This window comes from Monodelphis domestica, chromosome 2 (assembly GCF_027887165.1).
Source record: "Monodelphis domestica isolate mMonDom1 chromosome 2, mMonDom1.pri, whole genome shotgun sequence".
In the NCBI taxonomy this organism is placed as follows: Eukaryota; Metazoa; Chordata; class Mammalia; order Didelphimorphia; family Didelphidae; genus Monodelphis; species Monodelphis domestica.
In genome coordinates this window covers 223,246,853-223,263,027 of record NC_077228.1, presented here as the reverse complement: position 1 = coordinate 223,263,027, position 16,175 = coordinate 223,246,853, and the positions used below count along the sequence as shown (strand labels likewise).

The window sequence follows — 16,175 nt, the reverse complement described above, 5'->3', positions numbered from 1 at the left end:
AGTTTTCTATTAATCCTTACTACAATTTAAGTAATTTAACCACTAGCCTTCTGTACGTAGAAATATCAAATTGCTTAGAGTGTAAAAAGATTTGTTTGTAAACACTGTAATCCTTGTACAAAGAAAATTCTCAAGATTTAAGGTATTTTTTCCAGAGACCAGTAATTAGTAAAATTTTTATAAAGCATATAAAAAAGAACTTGTGACCCATGATTGTTGCTACTGCTTCAAATGAAGAGTACTTACCTAACTAACTTGCTTTTAAGCATCATTCTATCCAATCAATTGGGCCACTGCTGGTTGAATATAGCTGCCAAAATGACTTTTGTACACTATAATTTATTTGTATTTTTACCATTTTATTTCTCATTATTTCAAAATCTTACCAAAGACATTAATTCTACTTGCTTCTACTAAAACCCATCCCTTTCCCCAGATTATAGTAGATAGTTTATGTTATTGATTCAACTGAGCACATCTTCCTTCCATCCACACTTTCCTGGAAGCCTGATAATATCTTTTAAAGTTTGTCAATTCTTCCATCCCCAACAGTTTGGGAGATTTATGATAAATATATATATATATATATATATATATATATTCTGATTACTGTCAAGACTCAGTCTCTCCTAATGTGATTTTAATAATCTTATCCACTAAGAAGGAAAAATGAGCTGGAGAAGCATTCAAGGTATCTTATTCCTTATCAATGACTTTTTTTTAACCTTTACATTTCATCTTAGAATCAATACTATGTATTGGTTCCCAAGGCAGAAGAGTGGTAAGGGCTGGGAATGGGAGTTGTGTGCAAAGATGGGAGCAGGGCAGGATTTTTGGAACCCTGTCATCAGGACTGAGGCAGAGTCAGCGTTGGTTGGAGAGCAAAGGACCCTGGGAAAGCTCGACAGGGAACTAGGGGATTTAGAGCTGGGTCTTTGACCAGCAAGACCTGTTCCTGGGTCGAGGATTTCATCTAAAGCCACCAGAACACATCCCTGATTCTGGAATCATCTTTGTGATTGATCCAGTCTTCGCTTGATACCTTCAACTATCTCAACTGAGGTGAAGATCCCTCAAATCCCAAAAGGGAGCTGTGGGCTCACAGAAAAGAGAGCCCAGCTCTCAGGCTCTGCCAGTCCCCCAGCACCTTATCTAACTATTGCTTATATAGGCTAGCCAGACAGATACATCATAATAACTGTGGTGTTACTAGTTGAAGGACAGGGCAAAGAAGCCTGAGATTCGCAAAAATACGTGGCTCAAGTGACAAATCGCATAGGAATACACCAAGGAAATCAAACCCCTTTTCCCTCCTCCTTATTTACCCTGAACGTCTACATATTAAACTTTGGTTACCACAGCAAGATTTAGTCCAGTCTATTGACTCTGAATTGAGGAGGCATCAGAAAATTGAGCAGGGAGGCATTCAAACCAGCCTCCCTGAGGCAAACCCTCATTGAGGCTTGTCTCCTAATCCACTCTGTGCCCAGAAGAAGACTGGGGTTATCCTAGGTTAGATTTTAGGAGGACCTTGTCATCAACTTCGCACTATCCTCCTCCTTCAAGGAACCTCAAGATCTCACTGCACTCATTGGCAGCCACACCTCTCAGAGGAGGTTGTGAGGATAGTAGGTGCTAATCCATTCAGGCATCTACTCTTTCTCTTTCAGTCAGATCTGCCTCAGATATTCCCTGTTAAACTCCACTGATACACCATTATTATGTCAGTGGAGGGAAAGAACCTTTATTTTTACTCAAGGCACTTCCATTTTTTACAAGTGACTTGCCCAGAGTCACCAAGCTAAGAAGTATCTGAGGTCAAATTTGAACCCACGTCCTCCCATATCTGGTCCTGACTCTTAGTCCACTGAGTCACTTAGCTGCTCCCTCCATATCAATGTCTTAATGCTTAACAGCAGTGATATTGTCCCTTTGGAGTGAGATGTCCATCTCTGATCTAAAAGATTAGAAGACATATTAGAGTGGAATTTAGATCACTTTAGTGCAGAAGTTCTTGATCTTGTTTGATATCATGAACCACTCTGGCAATGTGATGAAGCCTTCATATTCTTTATCAAAATAATGTTTCTAAATGCAAAAAATAAAACATGTAGGGTTACAAAGGAAGGTGATTCTATTAAATACAGTTATAAAAATATTTTAAAAGACAACTTCATGTCCATAGCTTTTCATGTGAAACTATAATTAATTGCATGTGGAATGGGAAGTAATCAGCTACAAGGAAAAAGGGAAAGGTAGCTTTGTGAAGGGGAACACAAAGAACTTGTTTCTGAGCAAGTCTTTTAGAGTATTCAGGGACTTAAAGACACTTCAATTGATGGGCCCCTATGAATAATTGAGATAATCTATAGAAAAGGAAAATATCTAGTTATGAAATTTATTGGGAGAGTTACAACAGGCAGAACTATAACCCCCTAACATACTGAGAAAGAAAATCCTAGGCTTCCCTTATTTGCACCATATATCCACAGAGAGCTAGTAAGTCCCACTCAGGAGAGATGATACCAAAAAAGGAGGAGGTAGTAAAGATTAGTTAGCTCAGAGTATCAGAAGAGATACTATAGAAATAGTTGTAGAAACCAAGAAGCATTCAAAGATGCATTATAGATTGTTAGGCAGATACAAAGGCTTGCCTATGAATCTGTTCAGTCAGACAAGAGAATTTCTTGGTTTTCTGAGTAAGGATTTAAACTAAATGAAATGTGAAAATACAATTATTATCCCAACCTTTTATACTTTAACTCTTCTCAACGCTAGTACAAAAGTTAAAATAGGTTTTCCTTTGCTTTATCAGTGAATATTTTATACATATTAAACAATGCTTGATCTTTTCTTTTTTCTCACAGTTCCTATTAAGAGTAAGCCAAGTGGTAGAATTGATATTAAGTCTATATTTTTTTTACCTGTATTATTGACGACCAATAGATTAGTGAGAGGAGAAGTTTGTGGATGTTGTCCAGGAGAGAGGAAATACATGTTAGGAGAAATTCCCCAAGAATTGGTTTGACGAAATACTCTATACAGTATGTTTTCCATAATGAATGGGAAATAACCAATTCCAAACACCAATAATCTAAATAGAAGAAAAATAATGTTATGTATGGCAGTCCGTGTTTTATAAGACATTTGAAAGTGCTACATTTAGAGACAAGCATGCCTACAATCAACAAACTATTTTAAAATTAACAGTCATGCTGATATAAAAAAGTTTATAATAGGTTTGTCTGATACATATTTAATAATGATCATAATCATTGAGAGAAGAAGCATGACTAAGAAGATAATAAACTGGCTCTGCAGCTGGACCAGCATAGATTGAAGTCCTACCTCTATGAAGTCCTATCTCTAACAAATGCTGACTGCATCACAGTAGACAAATCATTTAATCTCTCAGTGCTTTAAGCAATTCTCAAATTCTGTAAGGCAGAGATGTCAACCTAAATAAATAGAGGAAGTTTCCTCACCAGAATTTCCTACTACCAGTGAAATCACAGTTGAAATCCCTATCTGAATTCCATAATCAGTATTGTGCTGCCTAAAATGATAAATTAATTGCATCCATAAAAGGAAGGACACAAAGAAAAAAGTCAATTGCTTCTTAACTTTGACTTGCTCCGATGTCACTTCATATTTCCCCATCTGGTTTGATGGGGCAATTCTTTTGTGAAATAAAGACATGGGACCAATAATCCAAGTCAGATGTTAGAGTTAATATGGTATTGATGCCTTGAATAGGGCTCTTTGGAATTGAACTTGGTAGGACTAATGCTATATTGGAACTGAACTAAACCCAAACTGTCAAAGTTGGGTGTATATGTAATTATGCCCCTGAAATGTTGCCAAACATTTGTTCTTTTTTTCTTACTATATTTTTAAAGTAATATTCCTTTGCTAAAGCTGAAACACTTTTAAATAGTTAAATGGAATTACAGTACTAGTCATTGGACAACTAAGTAACAGAGACATCCAGGGTTATAGCTAATGGCAAAAGGAAGAGACTCTTCCAACTCCCATAGGGTGCTAGAGCACTCTGCAATGGGTAAAATGTAACAGGAAAGAATGAGGCCAGTCAATCTTGTTAAACATTAAATAGATGAGCAGTCCTCTTTTTTGGCAGGAAGTATCCATTTCTGAAATTTACTAGGAACTCATTTGCCTTACAGGTACAAAAAAAAGGAAACAAAATAGGAATAGGGCAGGTGTTGAGGCTATAGGATTCACCATTCATTTATTCCATAAACATTTTTAAGTGCCTACTATGTATAGTGTACTGTTGTAGGTGCTCTGGGGGAAAAAAAGAAAAATAAGATATAGTCCTTAACCAATATAAATTGTCTTCAAAGGTAGGAAAGGAAAGGATCCAACCAAATTCTTTCTATGATACAAATAGACCTTGATACCAAGCCTAGGCAACGACAAAACAGAAAAAAGAAACTATAAATCAATGTTTCTATTCATATAAAAATAAATAAATGAAATTTTAACAAAGAGGCTACCATGACATATCAAAAAGATTTGTATGCTATATATTCTTATATCTTATATGCCATGATTAATTGGATTCAAATAATAGAGGGTTAGTTCAATATTAGAAAAACTACAAACATTATAGATCATAATGAACTAGAAATAATAAAAATCTCATTATATTAATATATAATAGAAAAAGCTTTTAACAAAAATAAAATACACATTTCTTTCTAAAAGTTTTCAAAAACATTAGAATCCATGGACCTTTCCATCCTATAGTAAATAATATAAATCTAAAGCAAACAACTAGGAAGGGTATGGATTATTATGTGTGGTTTGATTCAATTCTTGAAATACTTGCTATATCAATAAGATTTTTTGAAAAGAAAATTAAGGAATAAGTATAGGTAAAGAGGAAACAGAATTATTACTTTATTCAGATAATATGATAAACTATCAGATCTACAAATTGAACCCCAAAAGTCAAATAATACAATAAATTATATATTTTCTATACAGTAGAAGTTACCTCTCATTTTAAACAAAGAAAAATTCAATGTATACAGTTTGGTATAAAAATAAATCTAACAACAGTAAAATAAAATGGCCAGGAGGCTAAGAGGGAAGATAATATTTAGGATAGAATAGCGACATAGTCATAAGAAAAATAAATTTCCTGATTCTGAAGACAAGATTAAAAGGGAAAAGGAAAGAAAGGGAAAGGAAAAGGGGGGGACAAAGAAAAAGAAGAAATGAAGAAAAGAGGAAAAAATAAAAAACAAAAAGAGAACAGAAAAGGAAAAGAAAACAAGTAGTATCTAAAGAGATTCCTTAAATTGTGAATGTGTGAATATATTGTAGTATATGAATGTAATATTGAGCCATAAGAAATTAAGAAAGAGAAATTTTAAGAGAATTCTGGGTAGCATGCACTGATAGGACAAAATGAGCAAAACCATGAGAACAATTTATAAAAAGGAGAGCAGTAATATGGTAAAGAGAATCAGCTTTGAAAGACTTTTGAACTCTGATTAATACAACAACCAGTTTTGTGAGCCCCTTGAAAGCAGTGACTATATTTTGCTTTGTTTTATTTTTGTTTTCTTTTGACCTTCTTTATATCTCCAGAACTTAGCACAGAACCTAGCACATAAAAATAGCTTAATAAATGCTAGTTGACTGACTGACCTAAGAACCATGTTTCTAGCAGATTTATGGCAAAAGAGGTGATGAAAAGAAGGTATGTTGATGTATTTTTGGAGTGGATTTATTTTGCTTGACTGCACTTAATTGTTGAAAGTTTTTTTTCTTTTTATTTTAATTTTAAATCAGAAAATAGGTAATGAGTGAAAGCAGGCTATGAATATTAAAAACAAAAAAGAGGGCCACTGTAACAATTTTTAAATGCACAGAAGAGAACAAAAGGAAGTACAAATAATTAAGTAGAACTGTTTTGAAGGAAATGTATAGAATTTATTATGTATATATTTTTTAAAGAAATGCTTGTGAAATGAAGATTCAGAGAATTATAAAATTCCACTTTTGTATTCTGCTACATGTATAAAAATGTTCTTTTTGTTCTTAAGTATGAATATTTTAAAAGATAATGAATAGGTAATGTAGAGATATTGAAAGACAGTGAGAGAGATCATTGATCAATTAATTTATTGGTTACTTTTAGCCTAATCAGTGACTTTATTTTCTTACCTGGGACAATGGAGAGACAAATTTGTGAAGATTTTCCTTCCTCTTATTCTTGAATATGTTTTAAATGTTTTTGTTATACTGTATTAAATGTTTTGTTGTAAATGTTTTAAATACATTTGTTGAACAAATGTGAAGTTCTTTGATACTCACAAGCACAGGAAGGCTTTCTTTTCATGCTTTAATTTTAAGAGGCGAATCTTGGCTATTGCACAGATCTGCTTCCTCCATAGAGCCATCCCACTGATCATTTCAGGAACTGAAGAGAGGGTCTGTTCCAATTCAACACAACAGTCAGCATCTCTTGTCTTTTCTATTTGCTCCTGTCCCCAAATACCAAAATCTATGGACACATCAAGAAAAACATAATACAAAATAAGTCATTAGCAAAGGGTTAGCTCAATGATAAGTAAAAGAGAGATAACAAAGTGTAGCTGATAGAGCTGGCCCAGAGGTAGAAAGAGGTAGGTTCAAATCTTGGCTATGATGCATAACGACTGTGTTAACTCTTTAAAACTTTTTTTAGACTTCTAGGCAACTCCATAATACTTTAAGTTGCAGAGAGCATGCCATTCTCTATTGGTAGAGAGAATTTCCTCAACCTAGATTTTCTTATAAAAATGAAATCACAATTCTAGTTCCTACTCTTATTTTAAATATTTGGCAGGTATCTCCTTAGAAATATAGAAGATACCAGCTCAAATCTGGCATAAGACACTTCCTACCTGTGTGCTCCTTATTTACAAAAAAGAGGAATACTGAAACTTTTTTAGATTAGTCATAGTAATGAAAAAAAGAAAATAAATAAATGATTCTAAAGATTTTTTTATTCCAAATAAATTTCAGTTAATAAGCTCAATTCTTACAGGTTAACAAACTACTTCTCAAATGAAGCCTGTAGCTCAATAGAAAAAATGCTAGATTTGGATAATGGAATTAGAAGATACAGATTTGAGTCTTTGCTCTGACTCTCATATACCAAATAACCAGGAAAAGAAACATTTAAGTTCTCTGAGCCTCAGTGTAATGATATGCAAAGTGCTTGGCCTACATAATATCTAAGCTCCCTAACAGACCTAAAAGTCAGTACAATTAAAAAAATATTCTGGAAAATCTCTCATTCTTTCAGATTTGTAAGATATCCTTTTAAGCTCCTGTCCTGTCTATTCTATCATCACATTATTTCTCAGAATAGTTTGCAAAATAGATAAACTATTGGTAAATATGATTTTTAAAAAAGAGAAGATGAAATTAAAGTAATTATTGTGAGTTATTTTGCTCAATTATATACCAAAAAATTTAACAGTGTAAGTGAAATGTAAAAATATTTACAAATATGAACTGCCTAGACTATGAGAGGAGAAAATTGAATATCTAAATAAATGTATTTTAGAAAAAGACATTAAACAGGCCACAAATGAACTTCCAGAAAAAGAACATTAGGGCAGACAGATTCACAAATGAATTTTACCAAACATTTAAAGATCAACTAATCAAAATATTAAATAAAATCTTTTGAAGTAACATATAGAATTTGTTTTACAAAAGTCCTTTTATGAAACAAATAGCATAGACACCTAAACCAGAAAGAGCAAAAACAGAGAAAGAAAATTAGATGCCACTTTTGTTAATGAATATGGATGCAAAAATCCTAAATAAAAGGCCAAAAGACTACAACAATGTATCACAAAGATTATACATTGCGATCAAACAGGATTTATACCAGGAATGCAGGGATGACAATACAAGGAAAACTATTAACATAGTTGATTATCATAATAGCAAAACTAATAAAAATCATATATCAATAGATATAGAAAAAGTCTGATAAAATACAACATTCATTTCAATTAAAAAACACTAGAAAACATAGGTATAAATGAAGTTTTTCTTAAAATGAGATGAAGCATCTAACCAAAACCACCATTTAGTATTATTTGTAACAGGAACAAGCTGCAACTCTCCTCAGTAAGATCAGGCATGAAACAAGGATGTCCATAATCAATCAATATTATCATAATATTAGAAATGCTAGCAAAAGAAATGAGAAGTAGAACAAACTGAAGGAATCAAAATGGATAAAGAGGTAACAAAACTATCTTTTTATACAGATGATATGATGATATATGAGGAAAATCATAGAGATTCAACTAAAAATTAGTTGAAATAGTAAATAACTTTAGCTAAGTATCAGAATATAAATAAACCCACATAAATCATCAGCATTTTATATATTACTAACAAAATCCTGCAAAAAGAGATAGAAAGAGATACTCCATTTAAAATAACCCCAGAAAAAATAGAATACCTAGGAGTATACCTGCCAAAATAAACCCAGGAACTATACAAATGTAATTATAAGACATTTTTGCACAAAAAGTCAGATCTAAATAATTAGAGAAATAATAATTGTTCATGGGTTGCCAGAGCCAATATAATTAAAATGACAATCTTACCTAAACTAATCAGCTTATTCAATTCCAGCTCAATCAAATAACAGAAAAAAACATCTTACTGAGCTAGAAAGTCATAATAAAATTCATTTGTAAGAACAAAAGATCAAGAAAAGCAAAAAAATATTCATTTTACAATGTAAAGGAAGGTGATTTATCAGTATCAGATTTTTTAAACTGTATTATAAAACAATGATTATCAAAATTATCTGGTTAAGAAATAGAAAGGGAGGGCGGAGTCAAGATGGCAGCTTAGCAAGCAGCAAAAGTTCAGACCTCATGGAAGACCCTTCCTTAACTGATATAGACTGAATGCTCCTAGGGCACCAAAATTCAATCTGAACAACAGGACAGAAGTGGGGAACCCTCCATCTGGACTCAAATCAAAAGGTAAGCACTCCAAAAGCTGGAATCCAAGAATACTCAGGGCTAAGGGGAAGGCAGAGGGTAGGTCCCAGGACCCCTTCCCCACAACCCAGAGGGCTGAGCCCCTAGCAGCAGCGGGAACCTCTGAGCGGGCAAAGGTGCTGGTTTGCAGGGTCTACCTTGTGAGCAGCAGGGCGCCGGGCTTGGAGCATCCAGCTTGGACAGCAGGGAGGAAGCCAGGGAGAAACAGGCCATGGCTGGGTCCCTCCATCAGGCTCCAGTCTCACCATTGCCTTGGGGCACATCCAGACCAATCCAGTTAAACATAATCTCATCAGAACTCCTCAGAGTTTAGGGAGGCAGGCAAAGGCACTTGCAGACAGCAGAGAGGCAGCTGGAGAGACCTGGAGAGAGCCTGGGCGGTCCAGCCTAGAGCCTGAGAGCTTCATACCACATACAGCCCAACCCAATTGAACTCAATCCAATCAAAAGCCTCCAGAGGACAGGGAAGCTAACATTCCTCCCCTAGAGACTGTACCAAGAGTTCTGACAAAGCTCCAAGAGGGGAGACTGACAGCCCCAAAACCAAAACAAAATGAGAGGAGCAAGAGCACAGCCAAATACAGGGAGCAAAGAAGGGGCAAACTCGAGCAAACAACAGAAAAAGAAGAAAGAAATTACAATAGACAGCTTCTGCACAGGTAATGAGCAAAGAGCGAATGAAACAGAGGGGGAGGACCCAGCAAAGGAAAAATCAGAAATCCCAGCAAATTGGATACAGGCTTTGGAAGAACTCAAAATGCAATTCAAAGCACAATTAAGAGAGGCAGAAGACAATTGGGAAAAGAACTTAAAAACTAATATAAGTCATCTGGAAATAGAAAATAGTGTCTTGAAAGCCAAAATCAACCAGCTGGAAAATGATGCTAAGGACATGAAAGATGAGGCAAAGCAGATGAAAGATGAGGTGAAGAAGATGAAAGATGACCTCCAAAGAAAATCCGACCAAAAGGAAAAGAACGACCAAAAAACTAAGGATGAAATCCAGTCTTTAAGAACCAGAATACAACTAGAATCGAGTGACCTCACAAGGCAGCAGGACACTATAAAACAAAACCAAAAGAATGAAAAAATTGAGGAAAATATGAAGCATCTCATTCACAAAACAGAGGACTTAGAAAATCATTCAAGGAGAGACAATTTAAGAATTACTGGCCTACCAGAAGACCATGACAAGAGAAAAAGCCTGGACATTATACTACAGGAAATTATTAAAGAAAACTGCCCCAAAATCCTTGAACAAGAGGGAAAAGTGGAGATTGATAGAATCCACAGATCACCTCCTGTACTTAATCCCCAACTGACAACACCCAGGAATGTTATAGGCAAATTCAAGAACTATCAGACCAAAGAAAAGATATTACAAGCTGCCAAGAAGAAGTCATTCAGATACCAAGGAACCACAGTGAGGATAACTCAGGATCTGGCTGCATCCACACTGAAAAAAAGAAAGGCATGGAATACGATATTCTGGAAAGCAAGGGAACTAGGTCTACAACCAAGAATCAACTACCCAGCAAAACTGACTATATTCTTACAGGGGAAAATATGGTCATTCAACAAAATAGAGGAATTTTAAGAATTCGTAAAGAAAAGACCAGACCTGAACAGAAAATTTGATGTCCAAGCACAGAACTCAAGAGAATCATCAAAAGGTAATTAAAAAAGAGGGGGGGAAACAAAAACAAAAACAAAATTTTAAGAGACTCAATAAGTTAAAATGATATGTATCCCTATAAGAAAAGAGGTCATTGGTAACTCTTAAAAACTGTTGTTATTACCTGGGCAACAAAAAGAAGTATACTTAGAGGGAACAGCAACAAACTGTATAGGATGAAAGGACAAGACATAAATAGGTATATAGATATATGCATGCAAAAATACATACGCATGAGTATGCATATATATATGTATATAATTAGAGTTTAAAATAGGTTAATATTAAAAGAAATGTGAAAAGAAACAAATGGGGGTAAATTTATATGTCATAAAGAAGCTCATGGTGGGAGGGGGGAGAACATCAATATACTGGAAGGATAAAGAGGTCAGAGACAGGAAATACTCAACTTTTACGTGCTTTGAAAGTGACTCAAAGAGGGAAAATCAATCCAATCCATTGGGGGCAGAGAATAGATTTGCACCCTATAGGGGAGTAGAAGGGTAACAAACGGTCTGGTGGGGAGGGAAGCAGTACAAGAGAGGGAGAGAGCAGGGGGTTAATTTTAGAAAGACTACAGGGAAAATAAGGAGGGGGATAAATAGGGAGGGGGTAGAAAGGGAAGTAAAATAAGGGTGGGAACAAGGGGGGGCGCTGTTCAAAAGCAAACATTGGTGTAGAAGGAAATAGTGAAAGAAGAAAAGGCAGGTAAAGGAGCAGAAATCAAAATGCTGGGAAATACACAGCTAGTAATCATAACTCTGAATGTGAATGGAATGAACTCACCCATAAAACGCAAGTGAATAGCAGAGGGGATTAGAGTCCAAAACCCTACCATATGCTGTCTACAAGAAACACATATGAGAAAGGTAGATACACATAGGGTGAAAGTAAGAGGGTAGAGCCAAATCTATTGGGCATCAACTGACAAAAAGAAGGCAGGAGTCGCAATCATGATATCCGACAAAGCCAAAGTAAAAATAAATCTAGTTTAAATAGATAGGGAAGGTAATTACTTCCTGATAAAAGGCAGTATAGACAGTGAGGAAATATCTGTACTCAACATGTATGCACCAAATGGCATAGCATCCAAATTTCTAAAGGAGAAACTAGAGGCACTCAAGGATGAAATAGATAGAAAAACTATACTAGTGGGAGACCTGAACCTTCCTCTATCCAAACTAGATAAATCAAACCAAACAATAAATAAGAAAGAGGTAAGAGAAGTGAATGAAATCTTAGAAAAATTAGAGTTAGTAGACATGTGGAGAAAAATAAATAGGGACAAAAAGGAATATACCTTCTTTTCTGCAGCACATGGTACATTCACAAAAATTGACCATGTATTAGGGCATAAAAACATTACAAACAAATGCAAAAGAGCAGAAATAATAAATGCAACTTTCTCAGATCACAATGCAATGAAAATAATAATTAGTAAGGGAACATGGAGAGGTAAATCGAAAATTAATTGGAAATTAAACAATCAGATTCTCCAAAACCAGTTAGTTAAAGAACAAAGCATAGAAACAATAACTTCACTGAAGAAAATGACAATGATGAGACATCCTTTCAAAACCTATGGGATGCAGCCAAAGCAGTAGTCAGGGGGAAATTTATATCCTTGAGTTTATATATTAACAAATTAAGAAGGGCAGAGATCAATGAATTGGGCATGCAAATTAAAAAATTAGAAAGCAAACAAATTAAAAATCCTCAGATGAAGACTAAATTAGAGATCCTAAAACTCAAAGGGGAAATTAATAAAGTTGAAAGTCAAAGAACTATTGATTAAATAAATAAGACTAGAAGCTGGTACTTTGAAAAAACAAATAAAATAGAAAAAGTACTAGTCAGTCTAATTAAAAAAAGGAAAGAAATAAACCAAATTGACAGTATCCACAATGAAAAAGGAGACCTCACCTCTAATGAAGAGGAAATTAAGGCAATCATTAAAAACTAGTACGCCCAATTATATGGCAACAAATATGGCAATCTAAGTCATATGGATGAATACTTACAAAAATATAAATTGCCTAGACTAAAAGAGGAAGAAATAAATTACCTTAACAACCCCATTTCAGAAAAAGAAATTGAAAAAGCCATCAAAGAACTCCCTAAGAAAAAATCCCCAGTTCCAGACGGATTCACAAATGAATTCTATCAAACATTCAAAGAACAACTAATCCCAATATTAAACAAACTATTTGACAGAATATACCAAGAAGGAGTTCTACCAAATTCATTCTACGACACAAACATGGTACTGATCCCAAAGCCAGGCAGGTCAAAAACAGAGAAAGAAAACTATAGACCAATCTCCCTAATGAATATAGATGCAAAAATCTTAAATAGGATACTAGCAAAAAGACTCCAGCAAGTCATCACAAGGGTCATCCCCTATGACCAGGCAGGATTCATACCAGGAATGCAAGGATGGTTCAATATTAGGAAAACCATCCACATAATTGACCATATTAACATCATATGATTATCTCAATAGATGCAGAAAAAATCTTTGATAAAATACAACACCCATTCCTATTGAAAACACTAGAAAGTATAGGAATAGAAGGGCCTTTCCTAAAAATAATAAACAATATATATCTAAAACCATCAACAAATATCATCTGCAATGGGGATAAACTAGAAGCCTTCCCAATAAGATCAGGAGTAAAACAAGGATGCCCATTATCACCTCTATTATTTAACATTGTACTAGAAACACTAGCAGTAGCAATTAGAGAAGAAAAAGAAATTGAAGGTAATAAAATTGGCAATGAGGAGACCAAGCTATCACTCTTTGCAGATGATATGATGGTTTACTTAAGGAATTCTAGAGAATCAACCAAAAAGTTACTCGAAATAATCAACAACATTAGCAAAGTTGCAGGATACAAAATAAACCCACACAAGTCATCAGTATTTCTATATATCTCTAACCCATTTCAGAAGCAAGAATTAGAAAGCGAAATACCATTCAAAATCACCCTAGACAATATAAAATACTTAGGAATCTATCTGCCGAGACACAGGAACTATATGAACACAACTACAAAACACTTTCCACACAGCTAAAACTAGATCTAAACAATTGGAAAAACATTGATTGCTCATGGGTGGGACTAGCTAATATAATGAGAATGACAATCCTACCCAAATTAATTTACTTATTTAGTGCCATACCTATTGAACTACCAAAAAAACTTCTTTACTGAATTAGAAAAAAACATAACTAAGTTCATTTGGAAGGACAAAAGATCAAGGATATCCAGGGAAATCATGAAAAAAATATGCAAAGGAAGGAGGACTTGCAGTCCCAGTTCTCAAACTATACTATAAAGCAGTAGTTATCAAAACAATTTGGTACTGGCTAAGAGACAGAAAGGAAGATCAGTGGAATAGACTTGGCGTAAATGATCTCAGCAAGACAGTTTATGACAAACCCTAAGACCCCAGCATTTGGGACAAAAATCCATTATTTGATAAAAACTGCTAGGAAAATTGGAAGACAGTGTGGGAGAGATTAGGTTTGGATCAACACCTCACACCCTACACAAAGATAAATTCAGAATGGGCGAATGACTTGAACATAAAGAAGGAAACTATAAGTAAATTAGGTGAACACAGAATACTATATCTGTCAGACCTTTGGGAAGGGAAAGATTTTAAAACCAAGCAAGACTTAGACAGAGTCATAAAATGTAAAATAAATAATTTTGACTACATCAAATTAAAAAGTTTTTCTACAAACAAAACCAATGTAACTAAAATCAGAAGGGTAGCAACAAATTGGGAAACAATCTTCATAAAAACCTCTGAAAAAGGTTTAATTACTCAAATTTACAAAGAGCTAAAGCAATTGTACAAAAAATCAAGCCATTCTCCAATTGATAAATGGGCAAGGGACATGAACAGGCAGTTCTCAGCCAAAGAAATCAAAACTATTAATAAGCACATGAAAAAGTGTTCTACATCTCTTATAATCAGAGATGCAAATCAAAACAACTCTGAGGTATCACCTCACACCTAGCAGATTGGCTAACATAACAGCTATGCAAAGTAATGAATGCTGGAGGGGATGTGGCAAAGTAGGGACACTAATTCATTGCTGGTGGAGTGGTGAATTAATCCAACCATTCTGGAGGGCAATTTGGAACTATGCCCAAAGGGCGATAAAAGACTGTCTTCCCTTTGATCCAGCCATAGCACTACTGGGCTTGTACCCCAAAGAAATAATAAGGAAAAAAGACTTGTACAAGAATATTCATAGCTGCACTCTTTGTGGTGGCCAAAAATTGGAAAATGAGAGGATGCCCTTCAATTGGGAAATGGCTGAACAAATTATATGTTAGTGATGGAATACTATTGTGCTAAAAGGAATAATAAAGTGGAGGAATTCCATGGAGACTGGAACAACTTCCAGGAAGTGATGCAGAGCAAAAGGAGCAGAACCAGGAAAACATTGTACACAGAGACTGATCATTGCGGTATAATCGAAGGTAATGGACATCTCCATTAGTGGCAATGCAGTGTCCCTGAACAATCTGCAGGGATCTAAAAAACACTATCCATAAGCAGAAGATAAACTGTGGGAGTAAAAACACCAAGGAAAAGCAACTGCTTGACTACAGGGATTGAGGGGATATGACTGAGGAGAGACTCTAAATGAACACTCTAATGCAAATACCAACAACATGGAAATGGGTTTGAATCAAGAACACATGTGATACCCAGTGGAATTGCACATGGGCTATAGGAGAGGTGGGGGGCGGGGGGAGAAAAGAAAATGATCTTTGTTTCCAATGAATAATGTTTGGAAATGACCAAATAAAAATTAAAGAAAGAAAGAAAGACATAGAAAGATAGATCAGTAGAACAGAACAGACATTCAAACAAACAGTAAAAGATTATAGTAACCTTGTATTCAACAAAAGTATAGATCTAGGCTATTGGGACTAGACTATTTGGTAAAAATTGCTGAGACAACTGGAAAGTAGTTTTGCAGAAACAAGGTATAGATCAGTATCTTATACCATTCACCAAGATAAGAACAAAATCAATATAAGATCTAGAAATAAAAGTATATATCATAGGCAAATTAAAAGAACAGGGGAAATGTTGCCTATTGCATTTGTGGATATTTGAAGAATTTATGAGTCAAGAAGAGAGAAAGCATTTTGAGATATAAAATGATAATTTTGAGTACATTAAATTGAAAACATTTTGCACAAATCAATCAAATGTTGCCAAGATTAGAAAAAAACCCAGAAAATTGGGGGAGATGGCATTTCATGGATAGTCTCTCAGAGAGAAGTCTCATAAAATGTATGGGAAGAAGAGCCATTCCTCAATTGATAAATGGGCAAAAGATATGTATAGACAGTTTTTGGATAAAGCAATCAAAGCCAAAGAGAGGTAAATGAAAAAATGCTCTATGATTA

The 16,175-nt window shown here is 34.7% G+C and overlaps 1 protein-coding gene across 8 annotated transcripts in view; it reads right to left on the bottom strand.

The window, feature by feature from the left end:
- LOC100029087 (ATP-binding cassette sub-family A member 10) overlaps positions 1 to 16,175 on the bottom strand; it is a 142,161-nt gene that overhangs the window by 66,028 nt on the left and 59,958 nt on the right. For all 8 annotated transcript variants that reach the window (XM_056817227.1, XM_007482723.2, XM_056817226.1 and 5 more), the window contains 2 exons: positions 6,349 to 6,538; positions 2,925 to 3,094 (listed from right to left, as the gene is read on the bottom strand). In XM_056817227.1, the coding sequence (XP_056673205.1) occupies positions 2,925 to 3,094; positions 6,349 to 6,538 (360 nt within the window). The remainder of the gene's footprint in view (positions 1 to 2,924; positions 3,095 to 6,348; positions 6,539 to 16,175) is intronic.